The sequence below is a fragment of the Canis lupus genome, chromosome 8, assembly GCF_003254725.2.
Source record: "Canis lupus dingo isolate Sandy chromosome 8, ASM325472v2, whole genome shotgun sequence".
In the NCBI taxonomy this organism is placed as follows: Eukaryota; Metazoa; Chordata; class Mammalia; order Carnivora; family Canidae; genus Canis; species Canis lupus.
In genome coordinates, this window is record NC_064250.1 from 13397227 (window position 1) to 13422473 (window position 25247).

At 40.4% G+C, this 25247-nt stretch overlaps 1 protein-coding gene across 3 annotated transcripts; it reads right to left on the minus strand.

Moving 5' to 3' along the window:
* Positions 1–1677: 1677 nt before the first annotated feature.
* LOC112656987 (E2F associated phosphoprotein) lies at positions 1678–24923 on the minus strand. 3 transcript variants are annotated; one of them, XM_025442647.3, is made up of 6 exons: positions 24735–24921; positions 19035–19216; positions 17596–17691; positions 15608–15725; positions 10459–10572; positions 1678–2247 (listed from the first exon to the last, which is right to left on the minus strand). In XM_025442647.3, exons 1-6 carry the CDS (start codon positions 24806–24808, stop codon positions 1971–1973), a joined length of 861 nt encoding a protein of 286 aa, XP_025298432.1. In that variant the 5' UTR covers positions 24809–24921; the 3' UTR covers positions 1678–1970. The 3 variants fall into 3 exon arrangements, with proteins under 3 accessions (XP_025298432.1, XP_025298433.1, XP_025298434.1); XM_025442648.3 differs by lacking the exon at positions 10459–10572 and having other exon boundaries at positions 24735–24923; XM_025442649.3 differs by lacking the exon at positions 15608–15725 and having other exon boundaries at positions 2212–2247; positions 24735–24923.
* Positions 24924–25247: the final 324 nt, after the last annotated feature.

The following is a 25247-nucleotide window of genomic DNA, read 5'->3' on the forward strand; positions in this document are numbered from 1 at the left end:
AGGCAAAGCCAGGGACCTCAGAAGAAACAAAATTTGCTGACACCTTGATTTTGAACTTCTAGCCTCCAGACCTATCAGGAAATAAACTTGTATTAAGCCACTCAACCTGTGGTATCATGGAAGCCCTAGCAAACTAAAGCACTGATTTAAACGAAAAGTATTCTGCCTAGAATTGCTTTAGTATGAAGAAAATTTTTCCGGTGCTCCCCTAAGTCCCATAAACTAACACCTATTAAGTGAAAGTAAAATCTATCATTCTATTAAGAATTATTGAAATTGCTTAATTTTCTTAGTACGGGATAGTGGTAAACTGCTGCCAACCCTACTGATCCACAGGAAGAGTCAAACAAAACCAATTTATCCATTTGGCACTGCAGGCAAGGAAACAGGCATGAAGTGGATCCTGCCAATAATTTAAGGGAGCTCAGAGGTGGAATCTTCCCCAGTCAAGTCTCTAGACAAAAATGTAACCTGGCTGACAACTCAATTATAACCTTCTGAGACCCTGAGTAGAGGACACTAAGCTGTACCCACACTCCCAACTCATAAAAATGATGGGGTGAGGGATCCCTGGGTGGCGCAGCGGTTTGGCGCCTGCCTTTGGCCCAGGGCGCGATCCTGGAGACCCGGGATCGAATCCCACATCGGACTCCCGATGCATGGAGCCTGCTTCTCCCTCTGCCTGTGTCTCTGCCTCTCTCTCTCTCACTGTGTGCCTATCATAAATAAATTAAAAAAAAAAAAAAATGATGGGGTGATAAATGTGTCATTGTTATGCCACTAAGTTTGTGGTCATTTGTTACATAGCAATAAAAACTAATACAGTGAGCCAAGGTGAACAGGAAAAAGAACAGTTAATTTCAGTGGGATCACCAAACCATAGCTCCAGGCCTACATATTTATTTAAATTCACTTAAATATTAAATAATTTATGCTTCATTTAAAAAGGTAATGGTAAAAAAAATAAAAAATAAAAAATAAAAATAAAAAAAAATAAAAAGGTAATGGTAGCAGATTAAGGCCACAAGTGTTTTTTTATTTTTATTTATTTTTTAAAAGATTTTATTTATTTATTCATGACAGAGAGAGAGAGAGAGGCAGAGACACAGGCAGAGGGAGAAGCAGGCTCCATGCACCGGGAGCCCAACGTGGGATTTGATCCTGGATCTCCAGGATCGCGCCCTGGGCCAAAGGCAGGAGCTAAACCGCTGCGCCACCCAGGGATCCCAGATTTTTATATTATTAATAGCAAAATAGAAGAGAAAAAAAAAAAAGGAAAAGGAAAAACAATACCTTGGTTGCTGGCAGTAGAAATTCCAGAACAAATGAGGGCAAAAGAGGCAGCAACAGGAGTTTGAAGTCTAAGTGCAGAGGGTGAGGTTCTTTTCCTTCACCATAAATTTGTATTTACTGTGTTAATTCACTAAGTTTAGAATACTGTTACTACACAATCCTTTTAGGGAAAGACCTGTATCAATTACTCAGAGCACCTGGCAATATTAACTCCACATAATTGTAACAGTTACTAAATACTGTCACTCCATTCTATGGGGTAGAAAATAAATAAAGATACTTCTTAGCAAAAACAATATGGACAGAAGCCAGGAAATAGTTTCTAGTTTAATAATACCACAACTATATCCAAAATAAAAAATAAAAATAACACTGAATCAAAGATTACTTATAACTGCAGAACATTTTAATTCTAAAGAGCTTTAATACATGAAAAGCCCCATAGTTTCCAAATGCCCATCAAAGAGGGAATGAATTATCAGTCCCATCAGAGCTGGGGGAAAAATTTTTAAAGGGGGTGGAGGGATGAAGGCTGACAACCATTCTCTTTCAAAAAGATAAACACTGTATCCTCAGATAACCGCTCAGAATGTTACTTGATATGAATAGGCAAGAGGGTAATAACTGTCCGTGTTTGCCTTATACTGTATTGGGCAATTAAATGCCAACTGAACTATTCAAGAATGACTTGCTAAAACGTTGAAAAAATGAAAGACTTCGTCCTTGTCATAGACGGCCACTTCCGTGGAACATTCGGTGCACATAACGGGGTGATAGATCTCTTCTGCTTGTGCCTCTGTCTGCTCTGCAGCGTCTTCGTGGTTAGACCTCATCTTCTTATGGCCTCGCCTTTTCTTCCTGTTCTCTGGGATTTTGTATCTTAGAACCTCCTCTTTGTTGACAGAACAATTCATCACAAACATTGCTCTATACTGAGTTTTGTATGATTCATGCCTAAGAAGAAAATGAGATGGAGAATTTGGATTTATGTTCAATTTTAATAGGTTATCCATCCAGATTTTAAGATTTTATTGAAGAAATTAGCTGACACAGTGTTACATTAGTTTCAGCTGTACAATTCAGTGATTCAAGAAGTTTACACTAATTATGCTATACTCACTGGAGGAGAGCTATCTTCTGTCAACATACAATGCTGTTACAGTATCATTGTATTTTACCCCCAGGACTTATTCACTCCTTACCCAGGAGCCTGTGTCTCCCACTCCCCTTCACTCATTTTGGCCATCCCCTACCTTGCTCCCCTCTGGCAATCATCAGTTTATTCTCTGTAATTAAGGGTTTGTTTCTGCTTTTTTGTCTGTTTATTCAATTGTTTTGTTTTTTAGATTCTATATATAAGTGAAATCATACAGTATTTGTCTTTCTCTTATTTCACTTAGTGTAACACCCTTTAGGTCTATCCATGTTGTCACAAATGGCAAGATCTCATCCTTTTTATGGCGAAGTAATACTCTACTGCATATATATAACTATTCTCTCTTTATTCATCAAAACACACTTGTTTCCCTATCTTGGCTATTGTAAATAATACAATACACACAAGTGTGCATATATCTTTTTTAATTATGGTTTTTGTTTTCTTTGGATAAATAGTAGTGGAATTACAACATAGGTTATTTCCATTTTTAATTTTTTGAGGACTCTCCATACTGTTTCCCACAGTGGCTGCACCAATTTACATCCGGACCAACAGTGCACAAAAGTTCCCTTTTCTCCACATCTTCACCAACACTTTTTATTTCACATCTTTTTTTTTAGCCATTATGGCAAGTGTAAGATGACACTTCACTGTGGTTTTGAGTGCATTTCCCTGATAATCAATGATGTTGAGCATCTTTTCATTTATCTGTTGGACATCTATCTATATGTCTACTTTGGAAAAATGTCTATTTAAAAAAAAAGGAGGGATCCCTGGGTGGCACAGCGGTTTGGCACCTGCCTTTGGCCCAGGGCGTGATCCTGGAGACCCGGGATCGAATCCCACGTCGGGCTCCTGATGCATGGAGCCTGCTTCTCCCTCAGCCTGTGTCTCTGCCTCTCTCTCTCTCTCTATCATAAATAAAAATTAAAAAATTTAAAAAAAAAAGAAAATCTAAAAAAAAAAAAGGAAAAATGTCTATTCAGTACTCTGCCCATTTTAATCAGATTATTTGGTTTTTTTGGTGTTGCATTGTATCAGTTCTTTTTATATTTTGGTTTTAATTCCTTATAGATAGGTCATTTGCAAATATGTTCTCCCATTCAGTGAGTTCTCTTTTCATTTTGTTTTTTTTTTATTCTTTTTAAAGATTTTATTTATTTATTCATAGAGACACACAGAGAGAGAGGCAGAGACACAGGCAGAGGGAGAAGCAGGCTCCATGCAGAGAGCCTGACATGGGACTCGATCCAGGGTGTCCAGGATCACGCCCTGGGCTGCAGGCGGTGCTAAACCACTGTGTCACCGGGGCTGCCCTCTCTTTTCATTTTGTTGATGGTTTCCTTCACCATGCAAAAGATTTTTATTTTGGTGTAGTCTCAATAGTTTTTATTTCCCCTTGCCTTAGGAAACATATCTAGAAAAATGTTGCTATGGTCAATGTCAAAGAAACTATTGCCTGTTTTCTTCTAGGAGCTTTATGGTTTCAAGTCTCACATTTAGGTCCTAATCAATTTTGAGTTTATTTTTGTGTATGGTGCTAGAAAGTAGTCCAGTTTTCCCAGAATCATTTATCGAAGAGACTCTTTTTCCCCCATTGTATATTCTTGCCTCTCCATATAGTTTTTTTTTTTTAATATTTTATTTATTTATTCATGAGAGAGACAGAGAGCGAGGCAGAGACACGGGCAGAGGGAGAAGCAGGTTCCCTATGGGGAGCCCGATGCAGAACTCGATCTTAGGACCCTGGGATCACAACCCGAGCCAAAGGCAGATGCTCAAATGCTGAGCCACCCAGGCGCCCTGCCTCTCCAGATAGTTAAAATTGAGAACACAAAAAACTTACTAAAATACAACATTGCATTCTCATGAAAAACATAAGAACAAAATGGGAAATTTAAAGAAATGTTAAGAATAGGAAAAACTTGTTAACAGAGAATAGTTTAAAGAATGAATATATCCTCTTTTCCACTACTTTAGAAGTAACTTTTATCTCTGAAAAAAAAAAATTGTTTGCTCTTCAAACTTAGAAAAGTTACTGGAAACTTGAGAGTTAATGTTTAAACGATCTTCGACTGTGTCTTTCACACTGAGGCCTACAATTCTGCCCTCCTCTCATTACAAGTGATGCCATTCTTGGGGCACCTGGGTGGCTCAGTTGGTTAAGAGTCTGCCTTTGCACTTGATGGGATGAGCACTGGGTGTTATACTATACTGTATGTTGGCAAATCTAACTTATATAAACACAAAGGAAAAAAACAGTCTGCCTTTGCCTCAGGTCATGATCCTGGAGTACTGGATCAAGCCGTGCATCAGGTTCCCTGCTCAGTGGGGAGCCCGCTTCTCCCCCTGCCCCTCCCTCAGCACCAACCCCCCACTCCCTGCCAGTTGTGCATAGACATACACACGGACACACACACACACAAAAGCATGCACTCTCTCTCAAATATCTTTTAAAAAATAAATTTTTAAAATGGTGCCATTCTTACCACCATTTTAGTGGTGGTAAGCTACAGTTTTAAAAGCTTAAAGAGCTTCTGACTTTTATAATGCCCACTTTTGGCTTTATTCCAACAGTTTAAAGAATAGATAATGCTTCATTTGTTCTCCTCATATACTCAGTATTTTCCTACTTCTTTCCCCACTTAATGTTTTTTTCCCCCTTAAACCTCATGCAACAGAAATATCTGGCTAAACATAGTGAACTCAAGTTATACTTTTATTAGTTCCAAATGTTGATCTCCATCACCACCACCACCCACCACTACCAGGAATTTAAACTATGCAACCTGGTACTTCTCCAGATAAGATTATAAAAACTTAATTTATATAGCACTAGATTGGAATCCTGTATTAACATGGAATACAATTTTTATCAAAGGTAATTTCTACATCTACTATTGTAGATGTAAGTTCTACTGCTATATCATTAAAAACTTATTCTGGATACAGAAACTACGTAGTAACAGTTAATTTGGAAGAGAAACAAGTACAGAGACATTTTATTTTTTCTGCATTCCATAAACATGCTCTGAGTGTCAATTTATATACAAAAAGCTTAAGAGTTTATATGGAAAGCACATTTTTTTAAAATTTTTATTTATTTATGATAGTCACACAGAGAGAGAGAGAGAGAGAGGCAGAGACACAGGCAGAGGGAGAAGCAGGCTCCATGCACCGGGAGCCCGACGTGGGACTCGATCCCGGGTCTCCAGGATCGAGCCCTGGGCCAAAGGCAGGCGCCAAACTGCTGCGCCACCCAGGGATCCCTTTTTTATTTTTTTAAAATATTTTATTTATTTATTCAGAGAGAGAGAGAGAGAGAGAGAGAGAGAGAGGCAGAGACACAGACAGAGGGAGAAGCAGGCTCCATGCAGGAAGCCCGATGTGGGACTTGATCCCGGGTCTCCAGGATCACACCCCAGGCTGCAGGTGGCGCCAAACTGCTGTGCCACTGGGGCTGCCCAGAAAGCACAACATTTAATTGTTGTAAATGACCAAAAGCCTCAAGCTAGGGATGCCCGGATGGCTCACTGGTTGAGCATCTGCCTTCAGTTCAGGGTGTGATTCCAGGGTCCTGTGATCAAGTCCTACAGCAGGCTCCCTGCAGGAGCCTATGTCTCTGCCTCTCCCTCTGCCTATGTCTCTGCCTCTCTCTGTGTCTCTCAAGAATAAATAAATAAAATCTTAAAAAAAAAAAAAAAAAAAAAACTCAAGCTGACTAATAAGATAAACTATAGTTGGCTATTCATTGGTTCCTAGAAGAAATCCATCACCTACATCATCACCTAGTTTCAAGTTAACTTGATTCAAAACATGGACTAAGCTAGGAATTTATGAAGCCACTAAAAAGAGGGGGGAGAAAAGGAAAAAAGGTTAAGAGTCTATTTAATTAAAAGAATGAAGGGGGTGTCTAGGTGGCTCAATCAGCTCAATCAACTCTTGATCTCAGGTCCGGTCTGATTTCAGGGTCATGAGCTCAAGACCTATACTGGGCTCCACTAAAAATTAAAGTGGAGCCTACTTAAAATTAAAAATTAAAAAAAAGAAAAGGAAAAAAAAAACCACATGATCATCTCAATTGATTCAGAAAAAGCATTTTTTTTAAAAGATTTTATGTATTTATTCATGACACAGAGAGGCAGAGACACAGGCAGAGGGAGAAGCAGGCTCCATTCAGGGAACTCGACACGGGACTCGATCCCAGGTCCCCAGGATCACACCTCGGGTTGAAGGCAGCACTAAACTACTGGGCCACTGGGGCTGCCCCAGAAAAAATATTTAATGAAATTCAACACCCATTCATGGTAAAAACACACCATATACTGAAAACAGAAGGAAATTTCTTCAATACAATTAAGACCATATATGAAAAATCCACAGCTAACATCATATTCAATGATGAAAGACGGAAAATTTTTCCTCTAAGATCAGAAACAAGACTAAGGGCAGCCCTGGTGGCGCAGCGGTTTGGCGCCGCCTGCAGCTCAGGGCGTGATCGTGGAGACCCAGGATCGAGTCCCACATCAGGCTCTCTGTATAGTGCCTGCTTCTCCCTCTGCCTGTCTCTCTCTCTCTCTCTGTCTCTATAAATAAGTAAATAAAATCTTTAAAAAAAAAAGAAACAAGACTAAAAAAGTCCTGCTTTTACCACTTCTATTCAGCATAGTACTAGAAGTTCTAATCAGCGATTAGCTTAAGAAAAAGAAATAAAAGGCATCCACACTGGAAAGGAAGAAGTAAAATTTGTTCACAGATGATATGATCTTTACAAGGAAGAAGGGGAGTGGGAGAGATAACCCAAGCAGTCTCCACGTCCAGTGTAGCCCAATGTGGGGCTCAATCACACACCGTGAGATCATGACCTGAGCCAAAATCAAGAGTCAGATGCTTAACTAACTGAGCCACCCAGGCATGCCAATGACATGATCTTTTATGTAGGAAACTCTGAAAATTGCACGAAAACTATCAGAGCTGATAAACTAACTTAGCAAAGCGGCAGAGTACAAAATCAACACACAAAAGCCTGTTCATTTTTATAAATGAGCAAGCCATGAATGATCCAGAAAGGAAAACAGAATAGAGGTTACCACAGGCTGGGACGGGAAGGGATGGGGAATTTTGTCTAGTGGGTACAGTTTCTGTTTGGAATGACAAAAATGTTCTGGAAATGGATTGTGGTGACAGATGCACAATATTGTAAAGTAGTTAATGCCACTGAATTGTACACTTAAAATGGTTAAAATAGGGAACAAGAGAAACACCAGTTGAGCATCTGCCTTCAGCTCAAGGCATGATCCCAGGGTCTGGGATCGAGTTCCACATTGGGCTCCCTGTGAGGAACCTGCTTCTCCCTCTGCCTATGTCTCTACCTCTCTCTGTCTCACACGAATGAATGAATGAATGAATGAATGAATGAATGAATGAATGAATGAGGGACACCTGGGTGGCTGAGTGGTTGAGCATCTGACTTTGGCTCAGGGCATGATCCCGGTGTGGGGATCGAGCCCCACACTGGGCTCCCTGTGAGGAACCTGATTCTCCCTCTGTCTATGTCTCTGCTTCTCTCTGTGTCTCTCAAGAATAAATAAATAAAATCTTTTAAAAAATAAATAGTCAATTAGTCCATAGTGAGACACCTGGATGGCTCAGCAGTTGAGTGTCTGCCTTCGGCTAAGGGCTCACAAGTGATCCCAGGGTCCTGGGATCGAGTCCTGCAACAGGCTCCCTACAGGGAACCTGCTTCTCCCTCTATGTCTCTGCCTCTCTCTCCCATGAATAAATAAAATCTTAAAAAAGAAAAAAAGTCCATACTATCCAAAGTCATCTATTGTCAATGCAATTTTATCAAAATTCCAATGGCATTTTTCACAGAAATAGAAAAAAAACCAACAAGCTAAAAAGCTTCAGCATAGCAAAGAAACCATCAACAAAAGGAAATAGAAACCTACGGAATGGAAGAAAATATTTGCAAATCATGTATTTAACAAGGGGCTAATATCCAAGAAACTCATACAACTCAATAGCAAAGAAAAAAAAAAGGCAAAGGCAAAGAACCTGAACAGACATTTTTCCAAAAAAGATATGCAAATGGCCAGCAGGTACATGAAAAGGTGTTCATCATCCTTAATCATCAGGGAAACGTAAATAAAAACTGTAGTGAGGTATTACCTCACACCTGTTAGAATGGCTACCAAAAAGACAAAACAAAAGTGAACACTTGCACATTACTGGTGGGAATGTAAATTGGTATAGTGACTATGGAAAACAGTATGGAGGCGCCTCAAAATATTAAAAATAGAACTACCATATGATTCAGCAATCCCACTTCTGGGTATATAACTGAAGGAAATGAAATCACTCTCTCGAAGAAATATCTGCACCACGACATCAGCCAGGTGATCAAGGTCAACATTAACAGTTAATAAATCTGTTTTTTTTTTTTTTTTTTTTTTTTTAATTTTTATTTATTTATGATAGTCACAGAGAGAGAGAGAGAGAGGCAGAGACACAGGCAGAGGGAGAAGCAGGCTCCATGCACTGGGAGCCTGATGTGGGATTCGATCCTGGGTCTCCAGGATCGCGCCCTGGGCCAAAGGCAGGCGCCAAACCGCTGCGCCACCCAGGGATCCCTTTTTTTTTTTTTTTTTTTTTTTTTTTTTAATTTTTTAAATCTGTTGATTTTTGTTGTTGTTGATAGTCCATGCCCTTGATACAATGTAATGAAAACAACACTTTACCTCTGTGGTCTTCTCCCCAAAAACCTACTGCAGCTTTATTCATAATAGCCAAACATGGAAACTAAGTGTACATGCTACGTGAATGGATAAAGAAAACATGGTGTATAGATACAATGGAATACAAAAAAAAAGAAAGAAAATCCTGTCATTTGTGAAAACATGAATGAACCTCGAGGGCACTAAGCTAAATGAAGTCATAGACAAAAAATTACTGAATGATCTCACTTGTATATAAATCCAAAAAAAAAAATGAACAGTAAGAAACAAAGTAGACTGGTGGTTAGTGGGGGAAGGGTGGACAAGTGAAGACTGTCAAGTGGTACAAACTTCCAATTATAAGATGAAGGTCTGAGGATGTAATAAACACAATGTCTACAGTTAACAATCTTGTACTATATACTTGAAGTTGCTAAAAAAAACTAATTTTAAGAGTTCTCAACAAACAAAAAAAGGAAAATACATGAGGTGATGGATGCATTAACCTTATGTAATCATTTAGCAATATATTTGTATATCAAATCATCATGTTGTACACTTCAAACTTACATAATGTTATGTGTCAATTATATCTCGATAAAGCTAGGAAATGATTTTAAATTTTTAAATGGTCTAGTTGACAATAAATTTAATACCCAAATGATGTACTCTTTAATAAAAAGTTTTCAATGGTTAAAACAGTAAATTTTATGTTTTATCACAATTTTTTAAAAAAGAATGTATTTGACAGATTACATCATTCCACAATATATATGCAGTTTCACTGAATCCTTTTAAGTATGTGCTTTATTAGAAAAACTACTTATGAGATGCCTGGGTGGCTCAGTAGTTGAGCGTCTGCCTTCGGCTCAGGTCCTGATCCCGGAGTTCCAGGATCTGGTCCCACATCGGGCTCTCTGCATGGAGCCTGCTTCTCCCTCTGCCTGTGTCTCTGCCTCTCTGTGACTCTCATGAGCAAATAAATAAAATCTTTAAAAAAAAAAAAAAAAAAAAATGAAAAGAAAAAGAAAAAGGAAAAACTACTTAGAACTATGTATAACTAAAAAAAAAAAAAAAAAAAGAACTATGTATAACTAAAATTATTTGTATAAAGATTAGTTATGTAGCAGCAAGGACACAGGAGGACAGAACTTTATCAGAATTCCTAAGTATATACCTCAAAAGTCTATTTCTGATTTAAACAAAAAACCAAGTTGTTTTTCATCATTTTGTGTATGCATGTGTGTGTATGTGTGTTTGTGGTGTGCTATGACACCCTTTATCCATTACCTTTGGCAATCAAGACATAGTGTGGTCATGCAGGCAGGGCAATTCAAGACAGCATCACTATTTGGAACAGGCTGCTGTTGTTGATATGGTCTCTGTATTCCAAAACCATGGTAGCTGGAATAAAAAAAGAAAATGTGGGGGGGGGGGGGGGGGTAGACACACACTTTAAAGCCAGATCTTGATTTTCTTTTTTTAAGTAGGCTTCACACCTAAAATGGGGCTTGAACTCAAGACCCCAAGATTAAGAGTCACATGCTCTGGGGCACCTGAGTGGCTCAGTCAGGTAAGCATTGAACTCTTGATTCTAGCTCAGGTCATGATCTCAGTGTTGTGAGATCAAGCCCCAAGTCAGGCTCCACTCGGCATGGAACCTGCTTAAGATTCTCTCTCCCCCTCTACCCCTCCCCACCCTCTCAGAGGGAGGGAAGGAGGGAGGGAGGCTCTACCAACTGAGCTAGCCAAGCATCCCCGAGACCCTGATTTCTAATGCCACCCTCCAGTAAAAGAACCTAGTACTCCTAAGAGAAATGACTGATTCTAGGAATGAGGCATATGAAATGAACCTGGAGCATCTTGTAGTGCCAGGAAGTAAGGAAGTGCTCAAAAACAAGGAGGTAGATATATCAAGGGGCACAGAAGCCAACTCAAAGAATTAGAGTTGGCCAAAGCTGAAACAATTAGAACAATAAAATAAAGCAGTATTGGATACAAAATATAAATAAATACTCACAAGTCCATACTGATACAAATGACTAATGACTGAATAAATGAATGAGGGAAGAACGGAGGGAGGGAGAACAGACAAATGTCCCAGATGGAAGAATAACTTATGAAGATACTCTCCTCTCAAGGAAGTGGAGCATAATGCACATAATGACTTCCTTCCAAAGAGTACAGTATAGACAGGAGGGGCGGAGAGTAACTTTACAGTAGAGAAACCTGACAATTCCTTGCTAAGATGATCAAGGTCAACATTAACTATCATAAATCATGTTGACAGTATGTGCCATAATTACAATGTGATGAAAATGGCACTTTATCTCTGTGTTCCTCCTCACCAAAACCCATAATCCCAGTGTCTAATCACGAGAAAAGCATCACACAAATTCCAATAGTGTGGCCTCCTACAATATACCTGACCAGTACTCCCGAAAACTGTTAAGGTCATCAAAACCAAGTAAAGTCTCAGAAACTGTCATAGTCAAGAAGAGCCTGAAAGAGACATTACAACTACAAGTAACACAGTATGCTGGATGAGCTCCTGGAACAGAAAATGCGCAATAGGTAAAAACTAAGAAAATCCAAATAAAGTATGGGCCTTAGTTTATAATAATGAATAAATACTGGTTCATTAATTGTGACAAATGTACCATATTAATGTAACATGTAATAATAGATGAAACCATGTGTGTGTTGTTGTAGGAGAGTATACGGGAACTCTGTTGTTATTGGCTCGATTTCTCTGGAAATCGAAAACTATTCCAAAAACTAAAGTCTCTTGGGGTGTCCGGGCGCCTCATTCAGTTGACATTCCAACTTTTGGTTCGAACTCATGTCATGATTTCATGGGTTGTGGGACCAAGCCTGGAATCGGGCTCCACACTTAGGAGACAGTCACCTGAGATTCTCTCCCTCTGCTCCTCCCCCATGTGTTTTCTCTCTCAAATAAATAAATAAATAAAAATAAAGCCTCTTAATTTGAAAAACCCAGTAAAGCTACATTTAAAAAGCAAGCATGGGGAGATCCCTGGGTGGCGCAGCGGTTTGGCGCCTGCCTTTGGCCCAGGGCGCGATCCTGGAGACCCGGGATCAAGTCCCACGTCGGGCTCCCGGTGCATGGAGCCTGCTTCTCCCTCTGCCTGTGTCTCTGCCTCTCTCTCTCTCTCTGTGACTATCATAAATTTAAAAAAAAAAAAAAAAAAAAAAAAAAAGCAAGCATGTGGGATGCCTAGGTGGCTCAATGGTTGAGCATCTGCCTTTGGCTCAGGTCATGATGCCGGGATTGAGTCCCACATCAGGCTCCCTGCAGAGAGCCTGCTTCTCCCTGTGCCTATGTCTCTGCCTCTCTCTCATGAATAAATAGAATCTTTAAAAAAAGGCAAGCATGTAAGCTTTAGGCGTGTAAAGACTTTTGTCTGTGTTGTTCCTTGCTGCATTTCAAGAATCTAGAACAGTGTCTGGTACATAGTAAATGTTCAATAAACATTTGCAAAAATATAGCATGGGTGGCTCAGCGGTTTAGCGCCTGCCTTCGGCCCAGGGCATGATCCTGGAGACCCAGATCAAGTCCCACATGGGGCTCCTTGCATGGAGCCTGCTTCTCCCTCTGCCTGTGTCTCTGCCTCTCTCTCTGTGTCTCTCATGAATAAATAAATAAAATCGTTTAAAAAAAAATATATATATATAGCATGAATCTACTTATAAAAGTACTAAAATATGAAAGTATATATTCTTAAAAGGGACTTATGGTAAACTCCCAAAAACTGAACAACAAAAGATAAATCATTTAACGTTACTTCCCAAACTCTTTAAGTGTCTCTGGGGAAAAATACTGAAAATATGTGTACATATTTTATAACCATTGTTAAATCCCTCTAATGCTTATCAGATTTCAAATCCCAAACCCAAGAGAGTAATATATTCATTCAATAGATACTTAATGTGCGCCCATTTAACAAAGCGCATGACTTCTGGGATACAGCAGTGAACAAGACAGCCATGATCACTGCCCTGGTGGCACTTAAAAGGTAGCAAATTCATTATTTTAAGTTGATTTCTGTGGTCCTAATAGGCAACTCCTGGGGGTGCCTTGGTGGCTCAGTTGGTTAAGCATCTGCCTCAGATCATGATCTCAGTCAGGGTCCTGGGATTGAGCCCTGCATCATTGGGCTCCCCGCTCAGCAGGGAGTCTGCTTCTCCCTCTCACTCTGCCTGTGCACCTGCATCTTTCTAAAAATTGTAAAAAAAAAAAAAAAAAAAAAAAAAAGGCCAACTACTGCTTGGTGCAGGAATATGAATAAATCAATAAAATGTTATTTCTTCTCAAGATTATATAAGGAATGGGGCTCCTGGCTGGCTCAGCTGGTGGAATATTTGACTCTTGATCTTGTGGTCGTGAGTTCAAGCCCTACATTATGGGTAGAGTTTACTTAAAAAAATTTTTTTTGAAGATAACAACAATGAAAATACATTCCATCTTACCTCACTGACAAATTCTATTACCAGAATCAAAAGCTACACTGTAATTTCCTTAACTATCTCAGTATCATTCAGAGACTTAAAATGTTCATTTTACATTGGGGATAATCAAAAAACATTCCTTAAATAAATGAGAGGGGCAGTTGGAGGAAGTGGTGCATGGGTGAAACTGGGAGAGGAAAAAAGAACAAAGTGGGAGAATGGAGGCTAAAAGGTAAGGTACAAACACCCAACACCACCAAAATCTCTCTGGGCTTAAAAATACTGGATTTATCTTTTGTTGTTCAGTTTTCAAGGGTTTATCATCCTAGCCCCTACCTTAGCTAAATCAAAGCTTCCTAGAGTAGGACTCCAGGGTATGCATTTCATCCTTCCCAAGTGATTCTGAAGCACAGCCAGGTTAGGGAAGCACTAGGTAACAGTGGTACACTGACTAGCTTTTAGTTTTGTTTTTTGGGTTTTTTTTTTTTTTTTAAGATTTTATTTCTTTATTCATGAAAGACACACAGAGAGAGACACAGGCAGAGGGAGAAGCAGGCTCCATGCAAGGAGCCCGACATGGGACTCGACCCTGGGTCTCCAGGATCACACCCTGGGCTGTAGGCGGCGGTAAACCGCTGCACCACCAGGGGTGCCCTAGCTTTTAGTTTGATAACAAATCAGCCTTCATAAAATCAAACTGGAAAACAAGGATGGCATTTCCTCTTGGGATGATGAAAATGGTTTGAAATTAAACAGAGGTGGTAGTTGCATAACACTGTGAATACACTATATGCTACTGCATTGTTCGCTTTAAAATGATTAATTTTAAATCAATTAATTGATTTTTATCTCAATTTTAAAAAAGCAAATTTGTGGGGCACCTGGGTGCTTTAGGCAGTTAAGCGTCTGCCTTTGGCTCAGGTCGTGATTCCAGGGCCCTGGGATGGAGCCTCACATGGGGTTCCCCACCCAGCAGGAAGTCTGCTTCTCCCTTTCCCTCTGCCCTTATCCCCTACCCCTGCGCCCTCCACTCTCCTGTGTGCACATACTCTCTCTCTCAAATAAACAAAACCTTTAAAAAAATCAAATTATTTAAAATTATGTCTATTTGAGAAAAGTCAACTTTGTTTCTTGGAGAGACTGACTACAGCATTTTGAATTCAACAAGTGTTTTAAAAATAAACCATCTGGGGCAGGCTGGGTGGCTCAGCAGTTTAGTGCTGCCTTCGGTGCAGGGCGTGATCCTGGAGGCCCAAGATCAACTCCCACATGGGGCTCCCTGCAAGGAGCCTGCTTCTCCCTCTGCCTGTGTCTCTGCCTCTCTCTCATGAGTAAATAAAATCTTTAAAATAAGTAAATAGGGATCCCTGGGTGGCGCAGCGGTTTGGCGCCTGCCTTTGGCCCAGGGCGCGATCCTGGAGACCCGGGATCGAATCCCACATCGGGCTCCCGGTGCATGGAGCCTGCTTCTCCCTCTGCCTGTGTCTCTGCGCCTCTCTCTCTCTCTCTGTGTAACTATCATAAATAAATAAAAAAATTAAAAAAAAATAAAAGCTTTAAAAAAAAAAAAAAAAAAAATAAGTAAATAAATCATCTGACAGGCACCTCAATGGCAGTCAGTTAAGCATCTGTCTCTTGGTTTCAGCTCAGGTTGTGGTCTCAGGGTTGTGGGATCAAACCCCATGTCGGGCTCCATGCACAGAACAGAGTCCACATAGGACTCTCTCCTCCTCCTCACCATGCTCATTCTCACTCTAATTAAATCTTTTTTTAAATTAAAAATAAAATAAAATAATCATGACTGAAATGTGTTGGTAAATTTCAAAACAAACAATTCAGCAGGTTTTTTTTTTTCCAAAATTCTTTATGTCTATGTGAACATATACATACATTAAAATGTGAATGTAGTGAAAATCCTCTTTTAATTATTTTTCTCTAAAGATTCTAAATATTTAAGTTAAGTTCTTACCCTCTTCTTTGTGCATCAACCCAGGCCTGATCTCTGTTATCTTTTTCAGGATCATATAATAACTCATCATTTGTTGGAATCCTGTGTCGTTTTTTCTTTTTCTTCTTGGTTACCTGTGCTAATTTTGAAAACGTTAAGGATATGGCTAGGTATCATGTCTCAAGTACATACCTCTTTAATACAGAACACAGAATCTTCAGCTACATTTTTTTTTCTATTTATATTTTCCTTAAAAAAATTCTTAACTCTTCCTCCAAATAAACCTCTTGGCCAATTAACAAGGCATTAAAATGAAGATGACAGGGCACCTGAGTGGCTCAGTCAGTTAAGCATCTGCCTTCAGATCAGGTCATGATCCCAGGGTCCTGAGATCGAGCCCCACATTGGGCTCCCTGCTTAGCAGGGGGCCTGCTTCTCCCTCCCCCTCTGCTGCTCTCCTTGCTTGTGCTGTCTCTGTCAAATAAATAATTAAAATCTTAAAAAAAAAAAATCAAAGATAACAGAAGATGAAAAAATTGTTTCTTCACTAAAAACATAGTGCTGGGCATCCTGGGTGGCTCAGCGGTTTAGCGCTGCCTTCAGCCCAGGGCGTGATCCTGGAGACCCGGGATTGAGTCCCACGTCGGGCTCCCTGCATGGAGCCTGCTTCTCCCTCTGCCTGTGTCTCTGCCTCTCTCTGCATCTCTCTGTGTCTCTCATGGATAAATAAATAAATTCTTAAAAAAAATAAAAAATAAAATAAAAAATAAAAACATAGTGCTATCTCAAGAACTGAACTCACATAATGAGAATTTGGTCTCAGAAAAGCCACTCAAAGTGAACCAAGATCAGAAACGTTTTGATGTTATAATTGTCAACAAGTTCCTATATATAAAATGCTACTGAAATCAGAACAAAAATATTTCAAAAATGAAAAAACAAAGGCACCAGGGTGGCTCAGTCACTTGAGTATTCAACTCATGATTTTAGCTTGGGTCATGATCTCAGGGTCATGAGATCGAGCCCCATGTCAGGCTCTGAACTCAGGGTGAGTGCTTGAGGTTCTGTCTCCCTCTCCTTCTGCCACTCCCCCGACTCACGTAAGCAGGCACATGCACATGTGATCGCTCTCAAAATAAATAAATAAAATCTTTTTAAAAAGTGAAAAAACACTGGTTATCCACATGCACTAGACTTTAAAATGTACTTATATAGGTTAATATTTAAGTAATAATATATAAAAATATAAAATTGTTTCTTGGGGTACCTGGGGTACCTGTACCTGGGTGGCACAGTCAGTTGAGCACTCAGGTTTTGGCTCAGGTCATGATCTCAAGGTTGTGGGACTGAGCCCCACTCTGTAGAGAGTCCGCTTGAAACTCTCCATATCTCTGTCTCTTTCTCTCTCCCCCTCCTTTGCTCCTCCCCACCCCATACATGTGAACTTTCTCTAAAATAAACAAATAAATCTTTAAAATATGTATATATAAAATTTTTTCTTTACCATATAAATGTGTCATTTGTGCATTCCAGTGTAATTATGATATTAAGTTAATTTTAACTCTTATGTTCACTTTTGCTCAGATTTTATACAAAATCAATTCCAGAGAATAGAGAAGCCAATAAAAAAGCAATGAGTTAGAAAAATATAAAATATATATGTTTGTATATTTTCTGTAAAACTATAGGAACTATTCACAGGTGTGAAAGCAAATATTATTGCACTAAGGAACCTTAAGGAAGGGGGGGCCAAGAGCCCTAAGGAAGTCAGGACTGAGTCAGGACACACTCTCCTTGTCGTATGCCCATGCAGCACCATGGCTGGTCCCACGTCCTCATATGTGCATTCCTATCTGTTCTTATTCATCATTCCTGCTTTTGTTTTCACATCAATGGCCTACAATTTCTAAAAGATAAAACTCAGAGGGAAACCCTAATGTCCAAAAATTGTTAGGTAAACCTTTTTTCTATAAAATGTAACCACTAAACCTGGTAAACATGCTACTAACCTGTTTTGTCTTCATCTTCAGAATCAGAATCAAAATATATATCATCATAGTACTTTGTCAGAGCTGTTCCAACTTTTCCAGTTCCTGAGGAAGACCCTATTTACATAAGGACAGTTTACAGACTAAATCATATGGAACTAAAAAGGAAAAAAACTCAATATACTCTTCTATCACCTCAAAGTAGTATCAATTCATTCCCAATCTCATGTGGGTGGAAAAAGACTTTCACATCAATGACTTACTGAATTTCTGTGCCCTGTGCAATTACAGAGGACTATAATTGTTAATTACAGTAATTAAGTGTTCCAGATCATGAGAAAATCTCTCACCTTTCCCACAAATCTAATTCAATAAAATCGCCTATTTCTAAGTTGCCACCATACACAGCTCTACCTTTCAGCCATGCAGTACACTGTGACAAACAAGGAATAAACACCTCATTGTAGGGGACTTTAAGGGAGAGAGGATAAGAGCCCTAAGAGAGGCAAGGGGCATGATTCAGGGACACACACTCTTCCTTTCTTCAGTTTTCCCTCATGCCATGACTCAGACTATATTCATGTTCTCCTATCCCTGTCTCCCTAATTCTTCCTCTTAATTCACATCTGCTTTTGCTTTTATTATTACTATTATATATGCTTTCTGTTCCTAACAATTAATACATGGAAACCAAAGCTGAGGCACAAATCAGTTTTTGGGTAAGGTACACTTTACATAAAAATGAAGTATCAAAATGAAGTATGTTTCATTACTTTCTAAAATGAGATAGGAATTTGTGATGACCAATCATTCAATCTGCCATATCAGTGCTATATAATCCTAAAAATACCTTTAAAAGCTTGGGTCTTTTTTATCCTGGGGTAAAAATTACAAAAGAAGGGGAGCCTGGGTGCCTCAGTGGGTTGAACATCTGTCTTCAGCTCAGGTCATAATCTCAGGGTTCTGGGATCAAGCCCTACATTAAGCTCCCTGCTCAGCAAGGAGTCTGCTTCTCCCTCTCCCTCTGCTCCCTTCCACCCCCATTCATGTGCACTCATGAATAAAAAAATAAAATCTCTCAAATAAATAAAATATCTTTTAAATATTTATTTATTTATTTATTCATGACAGACATAGAGAGATAGAGAGAGAGGCAGAGACACAGGCAGAGGGAGAAGCAGGCTCCATGCCGGGAGCCCAACACGGAACTCGATCCTGGGACTCCAGGATCGTGCCCTGGGCCAAAGGCAGGAGCTAAACCGCTGAGCCATCCAGGGATCCCCTCAAATAAATAAAATCTTAAAAAAAAAATTACAGGGCACCTGAGTGGCTCAGTTGGTTAAGTGTCTGCCTTCAGCTCAGGTCATGATCCTGGGGCCCTGGGATTAAGCCCCATGTCAGGCTCCTATTCTCGTGGAGCTTAGAAAGTTATTTATATGAAAATCTAACTAAAAGTTTACCTGTTTCCAGAGAGGATAACTTGTCCTCCATTGTTTTTATGGTGGAATTTAATTCAGCTTCCATTTCTTTTTCAAATTCATCTTCACTAGATGATTCACTTTCTCCAGTAAGACATTCTCTGATGAGTTTTCTTTTTTGGTCAGGAGTTCCATGTAAAAGCACATCCACTTCATCTTCAGAACTAGTATGCATTTAAATCATAAAGCATATAAATACTAAAGAATTAAAATAATTTAAAACACCCATCATCTCACTGTCCAACAATTTTAAGTTTTACAAGGTTGCATTTATCTATCATACTACATATAGCTAGCTATTCTCATTTCTTGGGATGTCTGGGTGGCTCAGTCAGTTAAATATCTATCTTTGGCTCAGGTCATGATCATGGAGTCCTGGATAGAGCCCCACATCAATCAGTGGGAAGTCAGGGAGTCAGCTTCTCCCTCTCCCTCTGCCCCTTGCCCCCCCATCATGCACATGTAATTGCACTCTCACAAATAAAAATCTTTAAAAAAAAATAAAGATCAACCATTTCTACATATTTCCAAATACAATTCTAATGTCTGCATTACATTTCCTTTTATAGATGCTGTACACTTATAACTCTTTGCTAATACAATGAATATCTTTGTAAAGTATATATAATTTTGTCTCCATTGATTTCCTTAGGATAAATGTCTAGAAGGAGACATATAAACATCTCTCTGACTTCTTGAATTTTCACACTGCTTTCCTAAAGCACTGCATCAATTCCTAACTCCATCAGCAGTGAAAAGTTTACTTCACAGAAATGGGATTTTTTTAAAACTCTGAGTACTTAAATAAAACTTAATATATGTAACTAACATGCAGATAATATACCCAAACAAAATGTTAAGATAGTAATTACATATTAGTTATAAAGGCACAACGCTATAGAGAACTATAAAGAGAAAGTAAGATTATATTACAAATTCTCCTGAGCAATTACTGCTAATTTACTTGGCCCTTTGCACCTGGGTTTCCCATCAGTAACAGTATGACAGGATTAAAGGAGATATCAGAAAGAACGAAATGTTATCAAAATGAAGGAAACACGTAAGGTATTTCTAATATAATCAATAGGACATAAATAATATCCAATTATTTGTGGTCTGATGAATAGCAACAGAATGCCCCTGGTTTTTATTCCTCTGTTTTCTTCTTCTAGAACAATGCTTTTGAGCCTCCAGCAGAAGATATATCCAAAAAATGCAATTCACACCAATCAATTTTGCTAATAATGGAGGCCTTAGCCGGATTTTACTCCCAAGAGAATTTCCCATCTAACATTCCTCATCCTAAAAAAAAAAAAAAAAAAGGGATCCCTGGGTGGCGCAGCGGTTTGGCGCCTGCCTTTGGCCCAGGGCGCGATCCTGGAGACCCGGGATCGAATCCCACATCAGGCTCCTGGTGCATGGAGCCTGCTTCTCCCTCTGCCTGTGTCTCTGCCTCTCTCTCTCTCTCTGTAACTATCATAAATAAAAAAAAAAAAAAAAAAAAAAAATAACATTCCTCATCCTGCCCAGGATGAGGCTCCCTTTCTCCATTACCACTATATTCATTTGGGTCCTCTTTAACTCTGCCTGTCCCACCATATACTAAGGATCTCCAGGCCTTCAAAATCTTTATATTATGTTCCACCTTAAATCCTGCTGCCAGAATGTTAGTCCTAAGAACTCTCATCACATCACTACCCAATTCTGAAAAAAACCATCCAGGCCAAACCTCTGAGCACAGCATTCAAAACAGCCTTCCCTATTTGGTTTCAACTTTTCTTTTTTTTTTTTTTTTTTTAAGATTTTTATTTATTCATGAGAGACAGAGAGAGAGAGGCAGAGACACAGGCAGAGGGAGAAGCAGGCTCCATGCCAGGAGCCTGACATGGGACTCGATCCTGGGTCTCCAGATCAGGACCTGGACTGAAGGTGGCGCTAAACCGCTGAGCCACCCGGGCTGCCCTCAACTTCTCTTTTCAACCTTACATCTCACCCTTGAACTACACCACTGGTCTCCAACTGGGGGGTATTTTGCCCTCTAGGGTACATATAGCATAGCTAGAGACATTTTTTACTGTTACAACAAGGAGGGGCTAGTAGCACTTCGTGGGCAGAGGTCAGGGATGCTGTTAAACATCCTGCAATGCACAGGACAGCCCCCCACAATAGATGTCAATGCTACTGAGGCTGAGAAACTCTCATCTATCCTATATTCCAGTTTTTCCACAGTGGAATGTAGATTATTTTAAGGAGTCTCAGGATAGACAAGCCACTAATAACTCCGAAGCCATTGCTGGTGGGAATCTAAAATAATACAATTACTATGGAAAACAGCTTGCTTAGTTTCTTATAAAACTAAATGCAACTACCATACAACCCAGCAATCACACTCCTTGGCATTTATCCCAGAGAAATGAAAATACATTCACACAAAAACCTATACATGAATGTTTATAGATGCTTTATTCACGAATCAAAATTAAAAATAACTAGACATCTTTCAATAAGGGAATGGCTAAAACAAATGTGAAATAGTCCTTAGCAATAAAAAAGGAATGACTCACTGATACTTGCAACAATGTGGATGAATCTCCAGAGAATTACACTGAATGAAAAAAGCCAATCCCCAAAAGTCACATACTGCATGATTCCATTTATTTAATACCCTTGAAAAGGACAAAATTATAGAAGTGGAGAATAGATTAATGGTTACCAGCATTTACGTAGGGCACGATGGGGCAGAAGTGGGCAAATGAGGGATTCTTATGGTGATGGAAATGTTCTCTATCTCAACTACACTAATGTCAATACCCCAGTTGTGATATTACACTAAAATTTTGTAAAATACACTGAGGGAAACTGGGTAGAGGGGACACAGAATCCCTCTGTATTATTTTCTAACTTTTCTTGTGGCATAATTTACTGTCATAAGTTCATGCATTTTTAAATATACACTTCACTGATTTTTTTTTTAAGATTTTATTTTTATTTATTCATGAGAGACACACAGAGAGAGGCAGAGACATAGGCAGAGGGAGAAGCAAGCTCTCTCAGGGGAGCCCAATGCAGGACTCAATCCCAGAATCCTGGGACCACAACCTAAGCCAAAGGCAGACACTCAACCACTGAGCCACCCAGGTGCCCCCAATTCATTGATTTTTTTTTTTTTTTAGCATACTATTTCTTACAACTACATGTGAACCTACTTCAAAATAAAGTTTAATTTAAAAACTTAAATCACAAGGCAAGAGAGTTAGTTTTATTACAAACTTTATCTAATCCTTGTGATTATTCCAAGAGAAGTGTTTAGCACTGCTAGGTGAGGTGATACATTATGGGCCATGTACATTCTTAATGACTGTGTCAAGAATGCAAGGTTCTCACCACTCAGGCCATTTCTCAGGGTTATGTTTGCAGTATGTAACCTTGAGGGATGAGGTGATGTCTCTTTCCAGAAGAAAGGACTTGCTTATTTACTGACTGCTGTAAAAGAAGTGGATGCTCCAAGCTCAAATGGTCGTTAGCCATGATGCCAACCCGTTGAGTGTGAAGCATCCACCTGAGTCTCTCTGTGCAACCCCTGTAAGAGTTGGGAAGTAACAGCAACCAACACGAACATGAAGCTCATGCTGCTTGCACCGTGAGTAGTCTCTGACCTAGGAGTCTCATATCTTCTGCCAGGTTCTATGAAACAGTAACACGCTATAAAATATTAGCTTATAAATATGGTAAAATCAAATCCTGAGAGACACCTCTTAAACACCTCTCAAATCTCTCCAATCTCCCTTTTTAAGACAACAAGCACTTGGGGCACCTAGGTGGCTGTTGGTTAGGCATCTGCCTTCAGCTCAGGTCATAATCCCAAGGTCCTGGGATCCAGCTCCACATCAGGCTCGCTGCTCAATGGAGAGTGTGCTTTTCCCTCTTCTGCTCCCCCAGCTCCTGCTCTCGCTCTGGCAGGCCCACTCTCTCCAAGTAAATAAATAAAATCTTAAAAAAAAAAAAAAAAAGGACAAGCACTAGATTCAGAGCCTCGAGCAGGCAAAAAAAAAAAAAAAAAAAAAACACACACAACTGTAATTACAGTTTCATTTTCACAGCATTTTTTAGTTAACCTTACCAGTGGCAACTGTCACAGGATTACAGAGCTTAAGAAAAAGAAGAAAAGAAAAAAAAAGAAAAGAAAGAAAAGAAAGACAATACTATAAAAATCTTAAAAATCTTAAATAAGTTGTAACATGTGAATGTGGAAATTGTAATGGCTGACTAACTCAGGTCCAGGAAACATTGCTATATTCCAATTAAACTGAATTACTGGGGGATCCCTGGGTGGCTCAGTGGTTTAGCGCCTGCCTTTGGCCCAGGGTGTGATCCTGGAGCTCTGGGATGGGATCAGGTCCCACATTAGGCTCCCTGCATGGAGCCTGCTTCTCCCTCTGCCTGTGTCTCTGCCTCTCTCTCTCTGTGTCTCTCATGAATAAGTGAATAAAATATTTTAAAAAATAAACTGAAAAAAATAAAAAAATAAACTGAATTACTAAGTGAGACCTACTAATTCATATACTTCCTTTAACAGACCAGACCCATTACCTGAAACTTTCGCAAGAAATCTTGGAATCCATCCTCACTCCCCACAAGAGAAATCTTCACAGCAGTCCGATCTCCCAAGCCCACAACTCCTCCCCAGGATAATATGAGGAAACATTACGATTGGAGGAAAGACAGTTTCACAGAAAGCTTAGCTGAGCAGAATGCTTTAGAGTTTATGAACAGGATCTGCTGTCAGCTTTTAAAACGGGGTAAGGGACGCCTGGGTGGCTCAGCAGTAGAGGGTCTGCTTTCAGCTCAGGGCGTGACTGGGTCAAGTCCCTCATAGGGCTCCCCGTGGGGAGCCTGCTTCCCCCTCTGCCTGTATCTTTGCCCCTCTCTGTGTGTGCCTCGTGAATAAATAAAATCTTAAAAAAATAAAAAACGGATAAATCTGCCAAAAAATCTCTTGCCGACATACCTGCATGTTCCCCCCAAGTAGGGTTAATCCCTCTTCCTGGAATTTCCCATGGAACTTCATCTGTGTCTATCTCAGGTCCTTGTTTTCTAAATACTCTTCTGAGAAACATACTTATTTCCAAGGTATATATATATGTTCCGAGATACGCATCTTATTTCCCCTACTACACTGAGAGCCCGTAGAAAACTGCAGCCCCGAGCAAGCATATAATAGGTGCTCAAAAAAAGCCTGAGCATTCCCTTATTTCTGTTGATGGCACTTTAGTCTTCAAGACGGTCATTTCACATTAAGCCCCACTAGTCTCACAACACACTTAAGATATCGCTATTATATTTCCTTTTTATAGGCGAGGAAAATCGCAGGTAAGTGACTTGCTTTCACCCACAGTGCTAGTAAGTTGCAGAGGCAGAATTTGATCCCAAGGCTTCTGAAGACTTACGCGTAATTCCCGAATATCCCGGTTCCCCGCGCAAGTGTCGGCCCCGCCTCCCCGGGGCTGCGCCACCTCACCAGAACCCCACTCGGCGTCCCACAGGCGAGAGGGGGGCGCAAAAGGCGCCCGAACGGCTGGGCCAAGGGTCCGCAAGGGCCTGGCAGGCGCAGCGACTGGAGGAGGCTAATAAGGCCAGGCCTCGGGCCGAAGCCTCGGGGGCCGGAACCGGGCCGGGGCCCACCTGCTCAAAGCGGGTTCCTCGTCGCTAGGCTCTTCCACTGCGTAGGGGTCGTACTCCTCCTGGAGCCGGCTCATGGTGACCTACACCCTCGGACGCCGACTACAAGCGTCCACACAGCGTCTGTTTACGCCACAGGTACCCGGGCTAGAGCGTCCGCACGTCCACTTCCGCCGACGTTTCCGCGCCCTCCCCGCGCGCCTGCGCAGATCGTCCCAGGGCGAGGGCGGGGGAGGGGCGGGGGCGGAGTCCTAGTGCCTCTCCGCGGCCGTGCGCGGTTTCTGCTTACCTGGAAGCAGCTGCATAATTACCGAAAATACTAATCGGCAGCCTCCTAAGTAGCAGTCTCTGAGATGAGCCCTCTATGTGCAGCGTCTCACGTCGTGACGTGAAGAAGCAGAAAACTGGATGCTGGGCAGCCCGGGTGGCTCAGCGGTTTAGCGCCGCCTTCAGCCCAGGGTGTGATCCTGGAGACGGAGGATCGAGTCCCACGTCGGGCTCTCTGCATAGAGCCTG